The sequence below is a fragment of the Geotrypetes seraphini genome, chromosome 8, assembly GCF_902459505.1.
Source record: "Geotrypetes seraphini chromosome 8, aGeoSer1.1, whole genome shotgun sequence".
Lineage (NCBI taxonomy): Eukaryota > Metazoa > Chordata > Amphibia > Gymnophiona > Dermophiidae > Geotrypetes > Geotrypetes seraphini.
The window spans coordinates 165,342,364-165,355,590 of NC_047091.1; the positions used below are offsets into that span (position 1 = coordinate 165,342,364).

The following is a 13,227-nucleotide window of genomic DNA, read 5'->3' on the forward strand; positions in this document are numbered from 1 at the left end:
CACCCAAAACAAGACCTTCACCATGGCTACTCTTAATTGTTCAAATGTAGGGGCACAAAGCACCTTCAGAACAAGATTTTGATCCTACATTAGAGACACTGCCCGCATTGAAGGTGTCAAATGCAAAATTCCTTTCAAAAAATATGTAAGAACAGGGTGAGTTGACAATGGGCCCTCCAATTGTCTCCTAAAATGCACCAGAACCATCAACTGCATTCTCAGAATTCCAAGCCCATCATCAGGACAAACCAACCCCCAACTTCCTCCCCCCCCGCTACAATAAGCAATATAGAAGGAACCAAAGCCTGAAAAGGCGAGTCCTTTTTTTTTTTCTACACCACTGTGTGTAGATTTTCCCAGCTCAGATGGTATCTGCAACTTCAGTCTTGTTGAGACATTGGGGCCAGTTACAGAAACTTTCCTGTGTGTTGTGAAGTGTGAAATACTCTCTTCTATTTCATTAGAGAATTTTAATTGTTATAAGAAAGATGTTAGGAAAGAAATTACTAATAAGAAAACATGATTAGCTTTTCTTTATTAGCTGTCTGTCATTCTTTAATAAATAGTTGTGTTGAAGACTTCCTGTCCTTATCAGTGAACAGACTGAACTCGTGACCAGTAACAGGTGTAAATAATTCTCTAAGTACTGAAGACTCTTGAGTTTGTCTCAGGGGTAGTACATCTCCCTATAGACCCCTCTTGTCAATGGCATCAACTCCAACAGGGTGCTGTGTATTGAACTTTCACTACCTGCAGAGCATTCAGCTGAGTGGAGGCCAATATACAGGAGGGAAAAGAAGGTCCAAGATATACCAGATGCGGGAAGAATTACAACCTCCTCTTGAAGTTGATCACCTAGCTGAAGACCTGCAAGACCACTTTTTCACCACATGACTCTCTAAATCTGATTTTATTCTGATCACCCAGTTGTGCAATTATGGGTGCCCTAAGATGCCGTCGCTGTGTAAAGCCACTGCCACTTTACCAGGCTGAATGGCATAACCTGGAAATGATGTCTTCTGAGACCCTCAGAATTTGGAGGTGGTCTTGTGAGAGTGGTTTCTACTATTGTCCTCTTGCTCAGGTCTTGACATGGGTGTGAGCAATTGGGTGGGACAACTTTCAGCATGTAGTCTTGATGATCAGTACCCCCACTGGTCTGACAACTTGGGTTTACTCCTTGGCAGAATGGACAGGTGGCCGCCTATCCGTTCCCTGAAGGAAGAGAGCTTTCAAGCAATGGTCTTAAGCTTAATCCCTTCAAATCTATTTATCTATTTTTTTTATTTATTCAAATTTCTATACCTCTCTCCCAGGGGAGCTCAGAAAGGTTTACATGAATTTATTCAGGTACTGTAGCATGAATCCTTACTATCTTTACCCAGTATTAGTTAATGGTAGTCAGATTCCATTCCATAACTGTTAAGGTCCCAGGTATCGGATAGTTATCTGAATTTTGACCCTATACATTCCTGATCTTATGAAAATCTTTTTTACTCTAAAACTGTTGCATAGTATCCATCTACTCTTGGAACTGTGGAACCTTGCTCCTTCTCCATTCCTTGATGTTGTCACACTTGGATTATTGTAGGTCCTGCTTCAGAAAGCTTAAGCTGATTCAAAACATTTCAGTCAAATTGCTTTTTGGAGCCAAAAATTATGACCCTGTCGCTCTCTTGGTCAAAGAATATTGGCTGTTTGACTTTTTTGCATTCAGTTCAAAATTTTTGTCATCCTCCATCTAGAGATCTCCAATAAGGAATTCAGGTCGGCTTTGAAAACATACTATTTTGGCCAAGCTTTCCCTGATTGATTTTCTATCTGTTTGTCGATCTCCTCTTTGAATCTGTGGTTCCAGAATTAAAAAAAAAATTTATTGGCTTAGGGGTTACTCCTGCTCCTTCTCCTCTGCCACCACCTCCTTCTCTGCCATAAGGCGTGTGCAGTGCTGTACATTTAATATATAATAGATGGTTCCTGCTCAGAAGACCTTACAATCTAGGCAGACAGATAGGCAAACACTGAGATATAAGCTCTGTCTTGGAAGGTACATCTGCATCCCATTTTCTCAACCATGAAAACCATGGTCGCCATCCCTTTGGTAGAGGTCCTGACAAGGGTCATAAAGAGCATCAGTTACCTAAGCTAAAATTAGTTGCCAATTGGTCTGATTCTTTTTAGTATTCAGGCCACTCTTTTCTATGGCTGAAGAATGCTATTAGATCCATCAAAGACAAATCCTAGACATATAGCTGATGTGAATAACTGCCAGCAACCCCAAGACTGCATCTTTAAAGGACTACTTCAACACAGCTGGAACATATGATCTTGAAGGTCCTTGAGCATTGCATTGACCTCAAAAGGTATGATCATCATTTTAGCCACTGCTTTAATCAATGCATCCATCTTTTGGGTACTATAACATCTTCTCCTCTAGGACCAAAATATAAAGCTTTAATGACCCTACTCATGTGGAGACCAGCCTCAGGGGCATTCTGTCTCTTTGGGATAAAGTCTTAATTGCTTGATGCTCAGGAAAGGCCTTAACAGGCCTTTGCAACACTCCTAGGGGGAACATCCTTCGATCAGCAGTTCTCTTCCTTTTAGTGATCCCAGGTAGGTACCCTCCTGCACCACCTGACTCACCATGATCTGAGAGTACAGACTCTTCTGGTTGGTTCTTTCAGTTGGTGAAATCCAAGCCTGCTTCGATGGTTCTGGCACTGGAAGAGAGTGTAGGGAGACCTCTAGGTTCCTGCCCTGCTGCATGCTTTGTGCAGATGATGGCATAAAATCAAATGAAAAAACATCCCCTAGGATCTAAGGGTCATGACCTGGGGCACTTAACCCCAGTGCCTTTCATTTTTAGCTACATTTTCCCATCTCTTTCTGGAGCTGGGCATGAAATATAGGAGAGGTCGACATAGGTAGTGTTTCCTTATGATCTCAATGATTCTTTGTTTCTCCCACAGTCAGAAATTGCCAGAATACAATACCCTTGATATATCTATAACGTATTTTATATAAAACATATCTTATATTATCTTTATTACATTTTTATATATCAATAAATTATAATGATTTAATCAATTATTATTTAATTATTAATCCTTTTCCCTCCCTTCATTTTGTTATTGTCACATAAGAATAATATCTATTATGATAGATCATTTATAATTTACGACAAAGAGAATAAAAACCTTACCCCCTCCCACCCTCCCTCCTTTAACCCTTATCAAGTGTATTGTTATAATAATTGTATGACAATTTATGACACTTGTTGTTATATGTAAAAATCAATAAAAAACTTAAAACAGAAATTGCCAGAATACGTTCTGCATTGTTCTGATCTATTTCTGCATCTTCCACATTATGGACACTACTTGATGCTGCTACTGCTCATCACCCACCACCGGCTGCTTTTATGTGCCATTCTTGGCGGTGGTTACACTGTTGCCAATGGCCAAACCTTGAGAGCTGCTTCTATATTGGCTTACAGATGTGTGTTCTACACCCCCTGACCCTAACCAGGCATGATCTATCTTGTCCTGTTGACCGCTTCAGATCCTTCAATCCCTGACTTATTATAAATGTGATTGTCGAACCTCGGCTTCTCTACTCCTTTTCATTTCTTGTTTCTTTAATTAAAACACCCCCACCCAGACAAACCTATCTATGCAAAACTGAGACTAGCTAAGAGAGGGTCACCTCCTTTTGGGGGTTGCTGAGGTGGAAAGGGAGAGATCTAGACTTCTTCAGGTATCTCCTGGCACCAGGCATAGACTCAAAGGGCCCAGATCTTTCCCTGTCTGCCAGTGCTTAAAAAGATCATCAGTTCTTCAGCTGGACCTAGAAGCCAGTACCAGAAATCCAGCCCTATATGGTCTGCCCAACATTTGCAGGACATTGTGTGTAGCTATATGGTGCTCTTTATCGGGTAGGTTGTACAAATGCTTGTTCTGTCTCTCTCTCTGCTGGTGGTAGAGGGTCAAAACCTTTATCCTCGGACAAGCAGGCAGCATATACTCATATGTGGGTGATGTCATCCATGGAACCCAGTATGGACAGTGCAAAAGTGTACTGTCACTTTAAATTTCTGCAAGTCTCGAGACAATTCATACCGCCTACGTGCCGGTGCCTTCCCACCCAACATCTGCTTGCAGAACAATTGGTGCTCAGTTTTCTGTAGAGCTAAGAAGTTGTGTTCTTGAGTTCTCCAAAAGCACATCAAACTTCAGTTTTTGTGCCTTCCCAATATTGCTTTTCTTAATAATTTTATTTATTTTCAGTTCTTTCTTTTTCTTGTCAAAATTTTCATTTTTTCCACCTTTAATTTTTTTCAGGCTGGGAACATCAACTCTCTTTCGGGTTTAAATTTACTCAATCTCCTTGGACCACTAAGTCCTTTGATCTTGCGTCGGCGATCTTTCCCTTCATGTCAAAGTCTTCTAGTGGCTTTAAGCAGTGCACCTGGTGCAACAGGACTATCTCAGCCACTGATCCATCTCAGTCACTGTCATTTCCTTGTTACACCCATTGCTATAGAAAATGACAGCAGATAAAATCATACGACTTATCTAGTCTGCCCATTCTTACCAACTATCATTCCTTCTTCTTAGAGATCATCTGTGCTTCTCACCGTACATCCACCACACTATGTTTAAAAGTTGGTTGTGTTCAGTGCCTTGGTCCTGACCACCGTGCAGACTCTTGTCAGTGGTGCTTCAAGCTTCAGAAAAGATCACTAAAGGTTGGACAGTTCCAATTCAAAAAAACATTTTGCTGCAGCATTGGGAGTGTCTGCATCATCTGATGCAGAAACACAAAGACTGTCATCGGCATCAAAGCTGGAACTGACGTTGACTCCTTGATTGATGTCTGTATCATTGCTACTGCTGCCATCAGGATCACCTGGTAAAAAGGCTAAGAAGCATAAGCATCCTTTTCCATCTAGGCATGCATCAGCATCTCAACGTATATTGGCTTCACCTCTAGTGTCCAGTCCATCGATGCATTTTAAGCATCGATGCATTGAGGCAAGGTCACCATCTTACAATTGGTGTTTTCTCGAAAGCATGCCTCATCATTGAGGTCACCACCACCTCGACACCCAACTGCACCATCTGTATCGACGTCTACCCCAGTACCGTTGCCTTATCTACAGGACTAAATTAGAGAACTTACTCAAAAGAGTTGGCTGGCATATTGCAAGCTAAGGCGCTTCAAGCTCCTGCTATGACACAATCAGTACCAACCCAGTCCGAGCAGCGCTCTAAGCAATTGATCAAGGTCAAGGAGGATATCATCATCCAGGCATCAAGCCTCTTCCTGTTCTACATTAGATCGATGTCATAGAAGATCAAGAAGTGTCTCTTGACGCTCTACTCAACATCATAGTTGACACACTTCTTCTCGAGGTCAGGCTCTCGATGCTCACCTCGTTAGACATCTCAACGCTCCCTATCTCCAACACCGGGCATTGAGGAATCTGACTCCGATTTGTCTCGCCATTCATCCTCTCAATGATCAGAGTTCTTGGCGGAGGAGTCATGAGATTTCTTCAAATCCATCTACCCCTCCCCTTCCTCGCAGGAGATCACTTCCAGAGAGCTTCTCATTTTTGAAATTTACCAGACAAATGGGACAAGCTCTACCAGACAAGATGAGTCAGAGCCTGAACTCTTTGGTGCTTTGGGCTATGAGCAGATACCAGAGGATTGTCTAAAGCTTCCCTTTCATAACTTAATGAAAGACACTATGTTTAAAAATTAGGAAGTGCCCCTTCTGATTCCTGTGGCTCCACAAAACTTTGACTCCTTATACAGAGTCTAATCTAGCCCAGGATTTGACAAACTTCAATTCCTACTTCAATCACTCCTTGTATAATCTGCGTTAAAGAAGGCTAGCAGCTCCAGAACGAATGCTAGCACCCCTGCTGGTACAGAAGGAAGGACTTTAGACGAAGTTGTTAAATCACAAGATGATTGTGAAAGATTTCAAGAGAATTTTGTTTAGACTGGACGCCAAAATGGCAGATGACATTTAATGTGAGCAAGTGTAATGTGATGCATATGGGAAAGAGGAACCCAAATTATAGCTATGTGATGCATGGTTCCACGTTAGGAGTCGCTGTCCAGGAAAAAGGATGTAGGTGTCATCATTGAAGATACATTGAAACCCGCAGCTCAATGTGTGTTGGTGGCTAAGAAAGCAAATAGAATGTTAGGAATTCAGGAAAGGAATGGAAAACAAAGATGAAAATGTTATATTGCCCTTGTAGTCCTCTACGGTATGGCTGCACCTTGAATACTATGTACAATTCTAGTCGCTGTATCTCAAAAAAGATGTAGCGGAATTAGAAAAGGTACAGAGAAGAGGGATGAAAATGATAAAAAGGATGAGATGACTTCCCTATGAGGAAAGGCTAAAGTGACTAGGGCTCTTCAGCTTGGAGAAGAGACGGCTCAGGGGTTATATGATAGAGGTCTACAAAATAATGAGTGGAATGGAAAGGGTAGCTGTGAATTGCTTGTTTACTCTTACCAAAAATACTAGGACTAGGGTGCATGTGATGAAGCTACTAAGTAGTAGATTTAAAACAAACTTGAGAAAATTATTTCTTCACATAACATGTAGTTAAACTCCGGAATTTGTTGCTGGAGAATGTGGTGAAATCAGTTAGCTTAGGGTTTAAAAAAGGATTGGATAATTTCCTAAAAGAGAAGTATGTAGACAATTATTGAGATAGCTTAAGGAAATCCATTGTTTATTCCTAGGATAAGCAGAATAAAATCTGTTTTACTACTTGGGATCTAGCTAGGTACTTGGGACCTGGGTTGGCCCCTGTTGGAAACAGGATGCTGGGCTTGATGGACTTTCGGTCTGTCCCAGTATGGCAATGCTTATGTTCTTGTGACTTTTTCAGAGCTCATTGTTAACCAGTAAAATATTTTTATATGACCTTTTACATGTCATTATGAACAGTTTATTCCTGATGACCAATTAAATGAGTTTCAGCATCTTTCTAATGACTTGTTGGAAACGAGGAAGTATATGCAAGATCAGTCTTTGATGCCTTTGTCACCTCACGAGCATCAGCACCATCTATTGCCTTGAGGAGACAAGCGTGGCTGAGAGTTTCTGACTTGGATTCCAATGTTCAAGAGTGCTTAGCCAATAGTCAATGCTTGGGTGATAAGCTCTTTAAGGAGAAAATAGAGGAGGCCACCCAAAGATCACAGGATATAAACAGTCCATGACCTCTCTGTTGACATCAAAATCTTCCAAATCCCAGCCTATCAAACAGTTTTCCAATTCTAAGCTCTCTTCTTAGGTGCAGAACTCTTCAAGAGTTCCTCCTCAAAAACAGCCCATAGAACAGAAGACACAAAAGACCCAACCACAGACTCAGCAAAAAATCTCAGTAGTCTTTATGACTTCTTACTAGAGAGCTTACTCAGCATACTGCAACCTATACCCCCAACTCCTGTTATCAAGGGTTATCTTATTCACTTCTATCACCGATGGTCCCTCATAAAATCAGACAATTGGGTCCTACAAATAGTGAGATAAGGTTTCGCTCTTCATCTAAAAAAAACACTCTTCCACGCCATCCTCCAAGAGAGTTGTTTTTGAATTCCCAACAGACCATTCTTCACCAAGAGCTCTCAGCCCTTCTCCAGTTCAACGCAATAGATCAAGTTCCTCTGCTGGAGAGGGTCTGAGGTTTCTATTCCAAGTATTTCCTAATATTGAAGAAGACTGGAGGTATTCAACCAATCCTAGATTTCCATGCTCTCAACAAATATTTAGTAAAGGAGATGTTCAGAATGATAACTCTGGGAACTCTGTTATTACTTTTGGAGAAAACCAACTAGCTTTGCCCTCTAGATTTCAAGGGAGCCTACACGCTTATTCCCATCCTCCCAGACCATAGGAAATATCTTCATTTTCAAAAGGGTACAAGCCATTTCCAATACAGGATGCTGCCATTTGGTCTAGCTTCAGCACCCAGAGTTTTCACAAAATGTTTAGTTGTTGTAACTGCAACACTCTGTTCTTGCGGCTTTCATGTATTCCCGTATCTAGATGACTGGTTGATCAAGGCCCCTTCCCCTCAAGTAGCTTAATTAACCATCAGCTTGTCAGTATGTCTTCTAGGGTTTCTGGGACTTGAAGTCAATTACAAGAAATTTCATCTCCAACCAACTCAAACTCTAGAGTTTTTTGGAGCCTTTCTAGACACAACTCAAGCTCTGGCATTTTTACCACTACAGACTCGACGCTCTGACTCAGATTGGCCAGAAAATATCCCCTCTTCATCATATCATCGCATGCCAAATGATGCATTTTCTAGGTCACATGGCATTAATAGTTCATGTAACTCTATTCGCCCATCTTCATCTCAGAGAACCTCAATGGAAAAACTCAACCCAATGGTATTAATTGAGTCTTACACTCACTTTCCCAGAGACTGCAGGTAATCTTATCACTTTTGTAATTCCCTTCAGTGGTGGTTAACACCAACCAAGGTATTCAGAGGTCTACTCTTCCACACCCCGCCTCATCAAAAAATATTAACAATGGGTGCTTCCATGTTCAGATGGGGAGCCCACCTCGGTGGCCTCCATACTCGAGGCAGCTGGAATCCTCAAGAAAAATCTCTTCGCTCCAATCTCCTTGAATTACGAGCAATCCGCAATGTTCTCCATACCTTTCAAACTCACCGCCTCAGTCAGGTAATACTCATCCGAACAGACAACCAAGTAGCCATGTACACCATGAACAAACAGAGAGGGATGGGATCTCGCCTCCTTTGTTAAGAAGCCATACAGACTTGGTCCTGGGCGATCCCTTACAACATATTCCTCAGAGCTGTTTAGCTAGCAGGAAAACACAATATTTTAGCAGACAAGCTCATCAGATTCCTGCAACCTCACAAATGGTCATTCAACTCAACTGTGTAACATCAGATAGTTTCAAACAGGGATATTCCAAAGATAGATCTCTTTGCTTCTCTCCACAATCACAAATTTTCTCTTTTCTGTTCCAAAATATATACTCTCAATTGTCTGAAGACAGATGCCTTCCTTCTGGACTGAACTGAACCGACAAGTTTCTATATGCTTTTCTTCCAATTTCATTAATAGGGAAAAATTATATTCAAACTTCGCTAAGAGCAAACTACCATGTTCATCATAGCACCTCGTTGGCTGTGACAACCATGGTTCCGTCTTCTTCAGTTCAGTGCCGAGGAACCTGTTTCACTTTAAATTTTTCCAACTTTAATAACACAAAATGAGGAGTCCCTTCTCCATCCCAATCTCCATTCATTGACTCTCACAGCGTGGTTTCTCTCTCCCAGCGAGTAGATACATTTACACTGGAATCAGCCATCATTTAAGCTTCCAGGAAACCTTCTGCGCAACGTTATAACTTCAAATGGACTAGATTCATACTCTAGTGTAACTGACACTCATTACATCTGAACACATGTCATCTCCCATCAGTCCTGGACTATCTTCTACACCTCTCCAACCTTGGTCTTAAAACTAGTTCAGTCAGAGTTCATCTTAATGCCATTAGCACTTATCATACACCTCTAGATAAAAAAACCATTATCTGTCCATCCTTTGATCTCCAGATTCATAAAGGACCTTTTTCATACCAAACCACCAATAGAACCTCCTCCTGTTGCTTGGAATTTTAATATTATACTATCAGCCCCGATGAAGCTTCCCTTTGAGCCAATGATGTCTTCATCTCTCAAATAATCTCATGTGGAAAGTAGTATTCTTAATCTGCATCACTTCAGCACACCGAGTCAGTGAACTACAAACGCTTGTCTCAGATCTACCATATAGAACATTCTACCATGATAGGGTGGTTCTCTGCACACATTCGAAGTTTCTTCCTAAGGTCATCTCGGATTTTCATTTGAACCAGAATTATAGACTGGTCTTTCCAAAACCACATTAATTTTTTTTATTTATATACCACTTACAGCCTAAGTGGTTTTACATTCAAGTACTCGTGTATTTATCTCTGTCTTGGTGGGCTCACAATCTGACAAATGTACCTAGGGCAATGGAGTATCAAGTAAATTGTCCAGGGTCACAAGGAGCACATTCTCACCCTGGTGAAACTCAACTCCACATATTAGAATGTAAGTGTGCTCTTGTTTACTAGGATAGAACCAAATCTCAAAGGACTTCGGCTCAACTGTTCCTCTCATTTGATCCAAACAGACTCGACTCCCTGTCACCAAGAGAACTATTTCTACATGGCTCGCTGACTGTATTACCTTTTGCTATGCTCAGGCTGGCCTGACGCTAGAAGGTCGTGTGACAGCACATAAAATTAGAGCTATAGTGATTTCAGTAGCTCATCTATGTTGCACTCCCATTGAAGATTTCTGTAAAGCAGCCATGTGGTCCTCCGTTCATCGCACTGCTGTCTGGAAAATCGTTCCAGATGAGATAGTCAATTCAGCCAAGCAGTTCTACAAAATGTATTCTCTACTTTAAATGCCAACTGTCCTCCAACCCTTTTGTTTCCAGTCGGGGAGTCCTACTTGTGAGAATATGCTGCCTGCTTGTCCTAGGAGAAAACACAGTTACTTAACTTAGTTCATAGACAAAATAGCCGAAGACAAAGGCACGCGCCGACAACTGAGCGCAAGATGGAAGCGCGCGCCGAAGAAAAAGAGTGTTTTTAGGGGCTCCGACGGGGGGGTTTTGTTGGGGAACCCCCCCCACTTTACTTAATACAGATCGCGGTGGCGTTGTGGGGGGTTTGGGGGGGTTGTAACCGCCCTCATTATACAGGGAAACTTAATTGTTTCCCTGTTTTTTAGGGAAAAAGTGAAGTTTTCATTAAAATGTGGGGGGTTACAACGCCCCCACAATGCGGCGCGATCTGTATTAAGTAAAGTGTGTGGGGGGGTACCCCCCACATCCCGTCGGAGCCCTTTGAAACAGTCATTTTCTTCGGCACGCGCCTCCACGTTGTGCTCAGTTGTCTGCGCGCGCCTTTGTCCCGGCACGCTTTTGACCTGACACCACTTAACTTGTAACAGGTGTTATCTGAGGACAGCAGGCAGATAGTCTCATAACCCTCCCACCTCCCCCTAGCTGGCTTCTTAGCTTTTTTTTTTTTTTTTTTTTTTTTTTTACTGAACTGATGGTCTTGCAAGCTGATGTTGAGCGGAAAGGTACTAGCGCATGTGCAGTACGGGCAGTCTTGAGACTTGCAAAAAGTCCAAAGTGACAGTAAACTTTTGCACTGTCTGTACTGGGTTTTGTAGATGATGCCACCTACATGTGAGCATATCTGCTGCTGTTCTCGGATAACACCTGCTACAGGTAAGTAACTGCGCTAGTGGTTGAAATGCTCAGGATGATGAGGAACCGAACTGCTGCAGTCTTTCCTCTGACTGTATACAAACAGACCTGACTAAATTCCTTCTGACAGGGGCAAAAAAAAATCTATAAGTGTGTTCCCTGGAGCTGCTTTCTCCCTCTTGACATAAATGCTACCCCCAAAGTGACAAGCTCTCGTTTAATCAGAGGTTTCTGTTTCCTCTGTGCTAGCTCCCATCCACTTCCCTTTCCTCATATACAGGTAATGAAGATGGTAATGACTCTGAATGTGCAAGAATCTGGCTACGTGCATTATGTGAAGAGGCCGGGGGCTGTATTAGAGGCAGGCTGTGTAATAGCCAGATTCGACCTAGAGGATCCTACTAAGCTGCACCCAGTAAGTAGCTCTAATAGTAACTGTTGTGGATATGTACAATATTGGTTTTTTTTTTTCAGAGTACAGGCATATTATCCAGTGCCACAAGTGGATCATATGATTCTTATGTAACTAGTGGTCAGTTGGTTTAGAGATCGCTTGTTAGAGGTAAGTAACTTTGCTTTACATTAGAGAATGACACGGTGAAAAAATTGGTCCCCGTCACCGCCCCGTCCCCGTCTCACCATCCTCTGCACCGCCCCGTCACCGCCATTCCCTTCACCGCCCCGTCACCGCCACTGCCACCCCATTCACCGCCCCGTCACCGCCACTGCAACCCCATTCACCGCCCCGTCACCGTCACCGCTGCATACATAAAAGCCTCAAACGGGTACGATTTTATATACTTTTCTTTATTTACGTATAAAGGAAACATTCTTTAAAACTTTAAAACTTAGTTAAATATTAGTTAATAACTATACAAAAACAAACACGACATGTACTTTTAATGCTTACAATGTTAGCCTACATGGTAAGTAGACGCGGCCGCTGTACCTAATTGTGGCAAAGATCTCCCTGCCGTGATTAGCATAGTGACCGCGGCTACGGCTGCAAGTCTCCCCTCCCCCCAGCGATCACGACAGGAGGGCACCCAACCCCTCCTGTATGCTTCTCCTCTGATCCTCCTTCCCTCAACCAAGCATCTCTCTCTCTCCCTCCATGAGTCCAACTTTTCACTCTCTGCGCTCTCCCCCTTCCCCAGAGTAACATTTCTCCTTCCCTCCTTTCTGTCCTCCCCATCCATCTTGCCCTCTCCATGAGTCCAACACTTTCTGCCTCCTGCACACTTTCTCTCTCTGTCCTTGCCTCTTCCCTCAGTGGTATCCCTCCTTCGCACCCCACAACCCAACATGCTCTCTCCCCATGCACCATCTCACCTTCCCCTCCAGTGTGTAGCACCTTTCCTTTCCCTCCTTTTCTGCCAGGTTCAGCAGTACCTCTTCTCCCTTCCTTTTACTTCCCCCTTGTCCAGCAGTACCCCTTCTCCCTTCCCTGTTCCCATTGTCCAGCAGTACCCCTTCCCTCCTGTCCAACAGTATCCTTTCTCCCTTCCTTCTTCCCCTCCTCCCCTTGTCCAGCAGTACCTGGTGTACACTGGGCAGGAAGAGAAGCTCCGGCATCAGCGTCAGCTGACTAGCAACTTCCTGCAGCTGCATCTTTTGCTGGGACTCCTGTCTTCGTGTATCCGGCAGATATGCGAAGGCAGGTGTCCCATACGATGGGGGGTTGCTAGTCAGCTGACGCCGGAGATTCTCTTCTTTCCCAGTGTGCAAGATTGCGCCAGCGTCAGCTGATTTGCAACTGCCTGCTGCCGTCGCGTATGCCGGGACTTCTGCCTTCGCGTATCCGGCAGATACACGAAGGCAGGAGTCCCAGCATACGCGACGGCAGCAGGCAGTTGCTCAGATTTCGGGATCAGGTTGCCCAGTT

At 43.1% G+C, this 13,227-nt stretch overlaps 1 protein-coding gene across 7 annotated transcripts in view; it reads left to right on the top strand.

Moving 5' to 3' along the window:
- ACACB (acetyl-CoA carboxylase beta) overlaps nucleotides 1-13,227 on the top strand; it is a 272,288-nt gene that overhangs the window by 109,334 nt on the left and 149,727 nt on the right. For all 7 annotated transcript variants that reach the window (XR_004540311.1, XM_033954376.1, XM_033954378.1 and 4 more), the window contains one exon: nucleotides 11,623-11,757. Coding sequence is in view for 6 of the 7 variants with exons in the window: in XM_033954376.1 (XP_033810267.1) it covers nucleotides 11,623-11,757 (135 nt within the window). In the remaining variant the exon portion in view is untranslated. The remainder of the gene's footprint in view (nucleotides 1-11,622; nucleotides 11,758-13,227) is intronic.